This window comes from Mycteria americana, unplaced genomic scaffold (genome assembly GCF_035582795.1).
Source record: "Mycteria americana isolate JAX WOST 10 ecotype Jacksonville Zoo and Gardens unplaced genomic scaffold, USCA_MyAme_1.0 Scaffold_38, whole genome shotgun sequence".
NCBI classification, from domain to species: domain Eukaryota; kingdom Metazoa; phylum Chordata; class Aves; order Ciconiiformes; family Ciconiidae; genus Mycteria; species Mycteria americana.
The window spans coordinates 2,019,858-2,032,179 of record NW_027445625.1 but is presented as its reverse complement, the minus strand read 5'-3'; the positions used below and the strand labels follow the sequence as shown (position 1 = coordinate 2,032,179).

Genomic DNA, 12,322 nt, shown 5'->3' with positions numbered 1-12,322 from the left:
TTGGGCTGCAGCACCTGAGACGTGGCACCAGGGCCAAGGGCAGACTTGTCACATGGAAACCTGGTACCCAGAGATGGGATCCCTTGTGTGGAAAGGCTTTGCTTCCCAGCAGAGCCATGCTGGAGTGGAGGTCAGCTGGCAACATACTGAGGAATGAGGTTCCCACAAAGAGAGCAAAAGCTGCAGTCCCCAAGGCCAGAGAGAAACAGGCCTGGGTGTGCAGCCCTGGCAGGAGAGGGCTTTGCTGTCCCAGGTGACCCTGCAGCACTGTGGGGCCTGTGACAGGTGAAGCCGATCTCCACGAAGGACAAGGTGCTGCTGAGAAAGTCCCTGGGGGAGGACAGCCTGTGATCCAGCCCCACTGTGGGTATCATACTGGGGGCTGACCGGTGTGCTGGATTTGGCTGGGGTAGAGTTACTTTTCTTCACAGTAGCTAGGATGGGGCTATGGTTTGGATTTGTGCTAGAAACAGTGTTGATAGTATAGGGATGTGTTTGTTATTGCTGAGCAGTGCTTACACAGAGTCAAGGGCTTTTCTGCTTCTCACCCCACCCCTCCAATAAGTAGGTTGTGGGATCTCAAGAAGTTGGGAGGGGACACAGCCGGGACAGCTGACCCCAACTGACCAAAGGGATACTCCAGACCACGTAACATCACGCTCAGCAATTAAAAGCTGGGGGAAGAAGAAGGAAGGGGGGAACTTTCAGAGTGATGGCATTTGTCTTCCCAAGTAACCATTACGTGTGATGGAGCCCTGCTTTCCTGGAGATGGCTGAACAGCTGCCTGCCAACGGGAAGGAGTGAATGAATTCCTTGTTCTGCTTTAGTTGAGTGCACAGGTTTTGCTTTACCTATTAAACGGTCTTCATCTCAACCCATGGGTTTTCTGACTTTTATTCTTCTGATTCTCTCCCCCATCCAACCAGGGGGGAGTGAGCGAGCGGCTGTGTGGTGCTTACTTGCCAGCTGGCGTTAAAACGTGACAACTGGCTAGACAGCAGCTCTGCAGAGAAACCCTTGGATGCAAGAGGACAACAAGCTGAGCATGAGCAAACAGTGCACTCTTGCAGAAAAGGGCAACAGCCTCTTACATTAAATAAAGCATTGCTGACGGGTGGAGGGAGGTGATCCTTCCCCTCTTCTCAGCGCTGCTGAGGCCACATCTGGAGCTCTGTGTCCAGTGCTGGGCTTCCCAGTGCACAAAAGTTGTTGACCTGCTAAGGCAAGTCTAGGAAAGGGCCACAAAGCTGGCTTAAGGGACTGCAGCACCTTTCATAGGAGGAAAGGCTGAGAGATATAGAACTGTTCAATCTGGAGAAGAAAATGTTTGGAAGGATCTTATTAATGTATATAAAATCCCATCTGAAACCAGGAAAACACTTTTTGGCTGTGAAGGTGGTCAAACACTGGAAAAGGTTGCCTACAGAGTTTGTGGAGTCTCCATAAATGCACATATTCCAAAGCGACCTAGACAACGTGCTGAGCAACCTGCTCTAGCTGAACCTGCCTCAGCTGGGGTGCTGAACAAGATGGTTTCTACAGGTCCCTTCCAATCTCAACATTTCCGTGATTCTGTGAGTATAAAGGGGAAAAGTAAGACAGAAAGAATTGAACAACACATCACCTTGATCACAAATATGGTGGGATCCCATGGAGAGGACCAACACTGGAGCAGGGGAGAAGTGTGAGGAGGAAGAAGCGGCAGAGATGTTCTGTACTGACTGTTAACCCCCTCTTCACCATCCCCTCTGCTCCAATTGGGACTGGGGTCAGTAGATGACTTGGGAGCAATGGAGGAATTTGAGCCTGGGAGACAGTATGAGGAGAATGGTCTTTCATATTTTTGTCATTGTTTCTCACAATCCAGATAGTTTTTAATTGGTAACAAATTAAATTGATCCTCGGCAAGTCAACACGTCTTTGCCCGTGACAGTAATTGGTAACAGATCTCCTTTACTTTATCGTGATCCATGTGCTTTCTGATTTATTTTCTCCCTTTGTCCTGTTGAGTCAGCAGGAGTGAGTGAGCAGCTGGGTGGGTGCCTGGCTGCTGGCCAAGTTTAACCCAGCACAGGACCACATCAGGACGGCTGTGTCCACTGTGGGGCTCCACAGCACAAGGAAGACACTACACAGACTGGAGCGAGTCCTGCAGAGGCCAGAAGGATGGTTGAGTGCTGGAGCACATTATGGACAAGGAGAGGCTGAGAGAGCTGGGTTTTTTAGAAACTTTCAGAATAAAACAGTGGAGCAAGGAAACAAGCCAGTTGGTAGCCAAATGGACATTTTCAATATTTCTTGAGACAAGGCATTGAGCACCTGATCTAGCTGCAGCTGTCTAAAAATGGGCTTGGCTGAGAGACCAGCTGTGGCAAGAGCTATGGGACTTGTGTGTAACAAGTGTCATTAGCAAACTGGTTCCCTTTTTATTAATAATGGCAGTGGAGTTGCATGGCACTGAGCCCCAGAGGAGGACAGAGGTGACCATGCAGCAAACGTCTCTCCTCAGGGCTGGGGTGTATGACCAGACACGGAAATGGCTAAAGTGTGGGACTCATCTGGGATAGTTTTCCCCGGACAACTTTCCCAGGCTGTTCTGGGAACATGGCACAGACTGGACCCCTCTCTTTTGCAGATTTGGGGATTCCTTGATTCCTTCACGATGACACCCGATTGTCTACTGTGAGCACCCTGCTGTGTGCGCCCACCCTGCACACTCTCACAGCTTAGCTCTACACTGGTGTTTTCCTCTCCTGGACTCTTTCCAGCCCAGCCAGCCTCTTCCCAGCTCTCACCACCATCCTTGCCCTCACACCAGCCAAGCCCAGCAGAGCAGCCCAACCTGGGCTGGTCCCACAGCAGCGCACACTGCAAGGTGCTACAGAGCTCTGGGCCCTCACCCCGTGGCCCCACCCTTCTGAAGGGCACAGCAGCTCTGGAGGGCAGAGAGGGGGGTTCAGTCTTCCCATCAGCCCCAGGGATAGTGCTGGCCCTGAGAGCATGAGGAAATGGAGGCTAGGCACTCTCTGGCTCTCCTGAATTCATATTGTACGTGATCCCCAGTCCTGACTGAATTTGCCCACTCTGCTGCTCCCACCAGCCCCACTCCCCAGGACAGCACAATAGTCCTCGTGCTGGGGTTCCTCAGGGGGCTCCTGCATCTCTCCAGTCTCCCCATCCCTCTGCCTGCTGAGTCCCCACTGACTCCCATGGCACTGCAGAGTCCTTGTTCATGGGTAAATTGATTTAGTGCTCCACTTTGGTGGACTTAACAGAAGGTGTTCCACCTTCTAATTCTCCATTCATTCCAAACCCAGGGCACGTGATGAGTCCCCAGCCTCTCTGCTCCTCACCCCTCCAAATTAATTTTTGAGACTTGTATATGCTATCAGTCCTGTCTTACATGAAGAAACCTAAGGAGATAATGGGGAGCTCATGGAGTGTGTCCCCGGCCACTAGACACCAAGAAGAGTGCTTTTAAATCCAGAACATTTGGTCCTGTGGAACTCAATGGTATCATGAGCTTAAGTCCCAAACCAATGAGAACACATGGAGAACAGACTCTTTTAAAGACCAATTCCTCAGCCATTTTCCTGGCAGCAACTTTGGAGGACAAGCCCAGCCTTCAGGCACTGCACCTGGGAGATGCGTTTTTATTCAAGAGCTGCTATTGGGCATCCCACATTTCACACAGTGTTGTGCAAGGGTCAGACACAACAGGATCAAACCTCAGGGCATGGAGAATAAACACAGAAAATTATCTATAAGCAGGATTATCACAAGAGGGAAAAGCAGACTCCTGGCCTAAGAGAAGTTCTGGGAAATGTGCAGAGAAATGAAGGCAGGTTATTGTCGGTGAAACAGCGTCCCTTGGGCCAGTTTCCATAGGGCATCCTTGAGCTCCTGGTTCCTCATGCTGTAGATGAGAGGGTTCACTGCTGGAGGCACCACCGAGTACAGAACTGACACAACCAGGTCCAGGGATGGGGAGGAGATGGAGCGGGGCTTCAGGTAGGCAAACATTAAAGTGCTGACAAACAGGGAGACCACGGCCATGTGAGGGAGGCACGTGGAAAAGGCTTTGTGCCGTCCCTGCTCAGAGGGGATCCTCAGCACGGCCCTGAAGATCTGCACATAGGACAGCACAATGAAAACAAAACATCCAAAGACTAAACAGGCACTAACCACAATAAGCCCAACTTCCCTGAGGTAGCCTGAGTCTGAGCAAGAGACATTAAGAATCTCAGGGACTTCACAGAAGAACTGGTCAAGGACTTTACCTTGGCAGAGTGGTAGTGAAAATGTATTGGCAGGGTGCAGGAGGGAATTGAGAAACCCACTGCCCCAGGCAGCTGCTGCCATGCGGACACAAGCTCTGCTGCCCAGGAGGGTCCCGTAGTGCAGGGGTTTGCAGATGGCAACGTAGCGGTCGTAGGCCATGACAGTGAGAAGACAATACTCTCCTCCAATCAAGAAGACAAAGAAAAAGACCTGTGCAGCACATCCCAAGTAGGAGATGGCCCTGGTGTCCCACAGGGAATTGGCCATGGCTTTGGGGAGAGTGGTGGAGATGGAGCCCAGGTCGAGGAGGGAGAGGTTGAGCAGGAAGAAGTACATGGGGGTGTGGAGGCGGCGGTCGAAGGCTACGGCGGCAATGATGAGGCCATTGCCCAGGAGGGCAGCCAGGTAGATGCCCAGGAAGAGCCAGAAGTGCAAGAGCTGCAGCTCCCGTGTGTCTGTGAATGCCAGGAGGACGAACTCATTGATGGAGCTGCCATTGGACATCTGCCTGTTCTGGGCATGGAAACTGCCAAAGGAGATAAAAGAGAAAAATTCAGACAAGCCTCTCTGAGCAAAATTCCATTCCTTCACTGTGAAATACCTAAGGGTGCTTCTCTTTCCTGGGGGACTGTTGTGCATCTCCAAGGCTTCAGCTCTGGTTTGTGGTGGCTGAGTGTGCTGTGCAGAGCAGTGCCCTCTACCCATGGGCTCCTTAAGGGTCAGCCCTGCTTTACAGCCATGACACATGGAGGCAGCAACACCCAGTGTGTTTGGAGGGAGGGGTCCTGGGGAGGGGATCCCTGGGCTGCACTATAGCAGAGGGTAAAAAGCTCAGAAGGACGCTTTCTTCCACAGAGGAAGGTGGGAGATGAGGTGCAGCACATGTGTCTCGTTACACTGTGTGTTAGTATTCAGAGACCCCCATCCCACCTGGGAAATGTTCTTGGAAAGGGTCAAATTCCTCCGTTGCCCCGTTGCTCTCAGTGTAAAGCTGCGTCAGTGCTCCCATCCAGGCGGCTGCTCTGTCCATCAGCCTGGTGCCCAGCTGCTCTGTGCTTGCACCGCTCTCTGCTGGAGGAGGACTACACACAGAGGTTGTTCTGAAAAAGCAACTGGACTGGACTGGGAGCAGAGGGGATCTTTTCAAGGTGCAGATTTCAAAACACCTCTCCTTTCTAGCACAGCTATGCCACGCAGGATGAAGAGGCCAGGACAAGGATGCTGATCCACATGGGCAGATCAGGTGCTCTCGGACATCTCCAAGGTCCTACAGGAGAGCAATGCCCTTCTGGGCTGATGCTCACAGCCCCCCAGCACTCCCTGTCCAGCAGAACCTGGTGTCTTAAGGTGATGTCTGCTAAGGGAAGCAGTGTCTCATTGCCCAGCCACTGACTGCAGTGTCTCGAGCCTGGAAAATGAAGAGAGGCCTTGGACACCTTGGTCCCACGGAAACACCTCCAGGGCAGCGCCCTCCAGGGCAGCGTCAGAGCAGGCACCCAACACCCCCACCCCTTGTGCCACACCACCACTCTTATTGCCAGGGACCCCAAGAGCAGTGTCGTGGTTGAACCCCAGTCGGCAATTAAGTACCACACAGCCGATCGCTCACCCTCCCCCCTCAGAGGGATGGGGGAGGGAATCGGAAGAGCAAAAGTAAGAAAACTTGTGGGTTGAGATAAGAACAGTTTAAGAATTGGAACAACAACAACAAAAATTAATAATAATAAATTGTAATGAGAAGGAAAAAAACTAGCGAGCAAGAAAGGAACAAAAGCCCAGGGAAATAAAAAAACAGTGACACAACCACTCACCACACACCGACCAACGCCCAGCCAGTCCCCGAGCAGTGATCACTACCCCCTGGCCAACTCCCCCCAGTTTATGTACTGAGCATGACGTCATATGGTATGGAATAGCCCTTTGGCCAGTTTGGATCAACTATCCTGGCTGTGCCCCCTCCCAGGTTTTTGTGCACCTGGAGAGCAGGGAAGCAGCGTGTTATCACTATTATTCTCATCCTAAAATCCCCTTTCCTAAAATCAGGAAAGCCTTCTCCTTCCCCAGCAGAGCACAGCACCTCCCAGCTAGCAAAATCCCAGGGCAGTCGCTCTCAGCCCCTTGGCTCTGCAGAGGGAAGTGGCCACGTGTCAGGAGAGATGCAGCTCTGCTGTGCCAGAGCTCCGGCTGCAGAGGAGGCAACTCCTGCCCTGCACCACACAGCCCTGAGGGCAGAGGCTCTGCTGGGTGGGAGACGAGACCGGGGGTCTTGCTCAGAGGAAGGGGGCTGCGTTGGAGGGCATGACCCGCAGCTTGCCAAATTCTCCCTCCCGTGACATTGCTGCTTGCAGTTTCCTATAGCTCTCTGCCCACGTGCCTGCTGCCTGCAGCTATCCCTGCCGGGAAATGTTTCTCTACCCTCAAGGTTTTCCCTGTCAGGGATCACAGACCCCAGCACCAACTACTGTCTGCTCAGCCCTGACCTGAAGAAACCTCCCAGTTTCAGGCACTCTCGAGAGGAACTCCCCATTTGCAGGCAGTAAGGAGCAGGTCAGACAAACCCTGATGAGGACAACAGAGGTGATGCTGGTGCTCTCTGGAGGTAGAGGAGTGGGTGAAAGCAGTTTCCTTGGCTCCTACCAGACCTACTGATCTCCCAGTGCAGCAGCTCAGGACTCTCAGTCTCCCTCTCCAAACACAGCAGCGCCTTTTCCCATTTCCTTGCAACAGCAGGAAATGGAAAGCATAGACTTAGGAAAGCTCTGTACCTGTAAGGTACCCCCTGCCTTGATCTTCCTCTGGAAAAGTCCCCTCTGAAATGCCCTGGGCAGCTCTGGCTGCACACCCTGCCTTCACCCCTTCACACTTGTCTAACAGGAGCCCCTGCACTGGCACTCCTCCGCACAGATCTCGGAGGCTGTAGGCTGTGATAGCTTTAGGAGAGCCTTCCAGGAACCGCAGCTGCATTGCCCTGCACCAAGAGACTTACCGTGTCAGGGGCTGTCACGATTCCTTCCCTTTGAGCTCTCCTCTGTCCTCCCACTCCAGACTGCCTTCAGTCTCTCTCTGCCCTACTCCTTTTCCCAGAGCCCTGCTGAGCCCTGGGGCTCTCCAGGAACCTACTTGCAAAGACACTCAAGTAATCACCCATGTTGCCTGTCTCACCTCTGCAGAGGCGTTTCTTTCCAGCAGTGCCCTTTCTCCTCTCAGAGACACACGTAGGTCTGAGAATCGCCCTTCCTTGTCCCAGCATTAGAGAGGACACCTGGACACTGGCAGGGAGGGATGTCCTTTGCCCATGCGCAGGGAAGGGAAACAGCTGCGTCCATGGAGGCATCTCATCCTGCATTTGCAGTCCTGGGGCTGGAAGGGACCTCAGCTCCCTCCCATGCCTGCCACAAACCCACAGGAGGTGAGATGCCTCCTGCTTCAGTAATGGCGCCTGTTAAAAACAGGCACCTGCACCCCTTGTCTATGGTCCCATGGTCAGTGATGGAGATGGAGACCAGGAGTTCACACACAAACACCTGGTGTGGGAAACATCTGGGGGCATCATCCTGCAGCCTGGTGAGGAAGCCCGCTGAAATGACGGCAATTGCCCACATTTAGGACATCACCACCTGTCCCTACCCACGCTGTTCAGGGCCACCTCTAGAGGTGTTCACCTGACTAATGCAGTTATGGGGCAGAGGGAGAGTGAAGTCTTTCTCTTTCTCCCCTCCTTTAGCTGCATTTACTAGCTGTCCCTTGTCTGTAACGAGAGCTGTCTCACACATCCCCACCTAGCCTAACCTAACGCAGGGCAGCTGCTCATTGAATGCCCAAATACAGGCCTGTAGTGCCATGCGAGAGGCCAAGGCTCTCCACCCAAACTGCCTGTGGCTGGCAGGGACAGCACAGGACCTACAGGAAAGCCATGTCCACCCAGAGCGGGTGCGTGACAGACACCCCAGGTGGCATCTCAGATGAATTCGGTGCTTGGGTGAAAGTGACTGATTCCCACCCCTGCCGTGAGGCCAGCTCTGTCCCATCTCTATCCAGAGATGCAAGGCACTGCATGAATAAGAAGCACATTGCACTGGGGTCTGCACTTGTGGGCCTACATTCTCAGCTTCTGCTGGTTCTCTTCTCCCCCATACTTGACTTACCCTCTTGAAGATAAGGTCTTCAAAGAGTCCAAGGAATTTAGAGTGTGCCTGGATCACAGGATGTCCCCACCCAAGGACACTTTCAGCAGCACCTTGTCCTTCCAGGAGATCAGTGCTTCTCTCCACCAAAGGCACTGCAGGGCTCCAGAGACCCCCCCCACAGCAATGCCCTCTCCTGCCAGGGCTGCACAGCCCAGCCCTGTTTCTCTCTGACCTTGGGCACAGCAGGGATTGCTCTCTTCTCGAGCCCCTCATTTCTTTCTTACAACACCATCTGCCTTCCGCTCCAGCATGTCTCTGCCATGAAGCAAAGCTTTTGTGTACAAGGACTCTTGGGTGCTTGGTACCACTGTTCACCATGACAAGTCTGAGCATGGCCCTGGAGCCACAGCTCAGGGGCTGCAGCCCAGGTGTGCAACACTGTCCTCTGCCTGGGAAAAGACAGGAGGAGCTGAACCCCCATGGTCTGTCACAAGCTGTGACATTGATGGAACAACTTCTGAGGCACAGGGGGACGCCTCACACAGCTCGTGTGCTGCAATGGATGGATAAAGGTTCTTCACGAGACACAGGCTGGGAGCATCAGAAGAGGAAGACTTTCTGTGTGAAGGAGCTGCTTGGATGTATGGAGCTCCTTGCTGGGAGAGTCAGGAGGTTGGGTGAGCCCTTGTGGGTGAGGATCAGAGGAGGGGCCAGTTAGGGCGACCTGGTGGTGGGAGATCAAGAACCTGCAATCAAGGGCAGGAGGTGGACAAGATCTTATTTAAGCAAGTCAAGGAAGTCTCCAGATGAGTGAGCTGGGGCTCTTTCTGGGGACGTTAATTGCCCTGATGTTCATTGGAGGGGGAACCCAGCACTGTCAAAATAGACCAAGGGGTTTGTGGAGGAGGTGGGAGCAATTTCTTAGGAAAGTCACCAGCTGCATCAACATAGATGATGCTCACCTGCATCAGGTCCCTGCAAACCATGAAGTGCTGGTCAGGGATGTGAAAACCAGTGTCATCCTTGGCTGTGGTGACCATGAAAGAGGGGGGTCCAGCTCCTGAGCAGAATGAGGAAGGAGAGGAGCAGAGTGCAGGTGTCAGACCTCAGAGGGGAAGACTTGGGCCTATTCAGGGGGGGTTTAATGGCGATCCCGTGGGCAGCAGTGAAGGGCAGCACAACTCAGTACAGCTTGTCTTTAATGACAGAATCACCCAGGAAGAGCAGTGGTGAGTGCATAGCTCACAAGAGCAGCTTGGGTGAAGAGGGAACTCATCAGGAAGCTCCATGGTTAATGGAAGCATCCAGGAGGTGGATGCAGAGACTCACTTCAGGTGGAGGAATTCAGAAATAGGAATGGCTTTAGGAACCCCACAGCTTCCCTAGAGATGACCCTTGCAAGGGAGTCCAAGGGGACCATTAAGGTGCTGCTACTTCAGTAAGAGTAAAAAAATAAACACGGATAATGCGGGGCCACTTCTGAATTCAGGGAGAGTAGATGCAGAGAGGTCTGACATCCTCTGCGTCCTCTTGGTCTCAGTCTTTCCCAGCAAGGTCTTCAAGGCCTTTGTACCTGGTGGCAGAACCCAAGGACAACAACCAGCAGTGGAAGGGGGTCAGGTCAGGGGTTACTTGAGCAAACTCAGCCCTGAACGGTCGAGGGCACCAGAGGGGCTGCCTCCACGGGTGATGAGAGAGCAGGCCAGTGTCACAGTGGTGTCACTCATCATCATCTCTGAAAGGTCAGGGAGATCAGGGGAACTTTCTGAAGACTGACGAAAAGCAAATATTGCGAGCATGTTTCAGGAAATCCCAGAAGATGAGCTGGGGAACTAAAGGCTGCTTAGCCCCAGTTTGGTTGAGAGTGTGTCCCTTAGCACGTCCTCTGGGATCACGAGTTAGGACAGTGCATTCTGCATGGTTGACTAAGTTGATGGGTATAGGAATGATGGGCTGGTTGGGCTTGGAGGGACGTGGTGAACTGGAAACTAAGCAAATAGAAAAAAAAAAAATATAAAAACATAAAGCAAAAGATAGCTATTATTGCACTTTCCATATTTTAAACTTCCTTATGCTCTTATACTCCCTCTTGATTTCTTTCAAAATATTTGTCCTATGGTGGGGCAGGAGGGCCTGTTTGGTTTGCGTTTGGGTTTTTTTCTTTTCTTTTTTATGGTTTTTTTTTTTTTTAAGAACACTTTTGGCAATCAGGGTGGATTGAGTTGGAGGAGCACCGATGCCTGGTGTCCCCTCCCTCTGCAGTTTCAATGGGAGGGTCCTGGTCTCCCACGGCCCCTTGTGGTCACCACCAGTCCCTGGTGAGTCTGTCAGGCACACCAGGACCTCCTCAAGTGGCACTGGAGGCTTCTGGTCAGGAACTGAGCTCGGCCTGCAAAGATGAGGAAATTTTCTCCACATTTACATAGTGCGGGAACATTTTCATCAGCTGAAATGTTGCAATACTTTTAGTAGAGAAATCATGTTTTCCTGTGTTGCCATCATGAAACTTTCCCGGACGGGTGCTGCTCTCAGGAGAAGAAACCTTGATCTTCCCAGCACTTGCTTGACCACTACTCTCTCCACAATGGAGTCTAGAGAATCTCACGAATCTTTTAGGTATTTCCACATGTCCTGATTAAACTGAGCATTTCTCCCGTCATCTTCTCAGCAGACTCTCGGCACATATGCATTTTCCAGTGTCCTTCCAGTTTCCTCCTCCCGTTACTCTCCATTCACTCAGACCCCTCCCAAGTACCCGGGTGCTGCTTTGAGCTTCAGGCAGTTTCAAGCTGCTGCTCCTGTCGCCTGACCATCTCTTCGGCCAACTCCTTCACCGCCTTTCTCTCGGTCCTTTCCTACTAACCTCAGGGAAGATTTTCCCCTCAAAAGTAGAAGTGGAATTGAATGGAGGCAACTTGAACTTGATAGACAGCTGAGGAATGTCATTTATTCTTTCCCGAACTACTCTTTTCCTTTTTAGTTGTGTTTTTGTTTTTGTTAATGAAGAGAAATGCTGTGGCTGTCTGCAGCCAATTCTCTAAAGAAAGCAGATGGGAAGTGATTTTGAGACATTCAGCTCCAAACGGAGTGGGAAAAGCTTCGATTTTAACATGAGTGATGTAAGTCTGCGGTGAGCAGGCAGAGAAATGGCAGAGTGGGGGGTGATGGGGGTGGTGGGATGAAGAGTGTCTCTGCAGCGTCTGCCAGAAAGGGTCTTGCTTGTCCGACGTATTCATACTTCATCATGAGAGACTCTGGATCAATATGAAGTGGAGATTGGTGATATTGTTTATTCTGTCAGCAGGAAAATAAAGAGAAGTGGGAAAAGCATAACCCTTTTTCAAGTGTTATTTCGTCTTCAAATCTTGTCTTTTAGACTCTACTCCTGACATCTCTCTCATGAACCGCAGAAGAATGGAGGAATTAAAGGAAGCTGCAGAGAGCCATGGCGTGTTCGGGCATTTGCATTTCCCTGAGCCCTCTGATGCCAAGTTCCTGAACTGCAGGTACCGAAGGAAGATTGAACAAGCTGCTGAAGAAGTGTTTAAAATTTGATTAAAATCTCCAAGGTTCTGAGGGTGTCAGTGGCCCCCTGAGGGCCATCACCGATGAAGCCATGAAGGGAAGCACGGGCGGCGGTACCCCTCCCTGGGGGCTGCCTTGGACTGCAAAGGGGTCAGCACTGGTTACAGGTGACAAAGGCACCATGCAGGTGGCTCTGATGTCACTTTGTCACGGTTGAGCCCCAGTCGGCAGCTAAGCACCACCCAGCCGCTCGCTCACCCTCCCTCCCCGGTGGGATGGGGGAGAGAATCGGAAGGGCAAAACGAGGAAAACTCGTGGGTCGAGACAAGCGCAGTTCAATAATTGGGAGAAAGAAAAAGTATATATATCAATAATAATAATAAATTGT

General features: G+C 51.9%; 1 protein-coding gene across 1 annotated transcript; it reads right to left on the bottom strand.

Moving 5' to 3' along the window:
- Nucleotides 1–3,847: 3,847 nt before the first annotated feature.
- Nucleotides 3,848–7,884, bottom strand: LOC142403541 (olfactory receptor 14A16-like). Its single transcript, XM_075489794.1, has 3 exons — nucleotides 7,739–7,884; nucleotides 7,059–7,250; nucleotides 3,848–4,808 (listed from the first exon to the last, which is right to left on the bottom strand). Exons 1-3 carry the CDS (start codon nucleotides 7,882–7,884, stop codon nucleotides 3,848–3,850), a joined length of 1,299 nt encoding a protein of 432 aa, XP_075345909.1.
- Nucleotides 7,885–12,322: the final 4,438 nt, after the last annotated feature.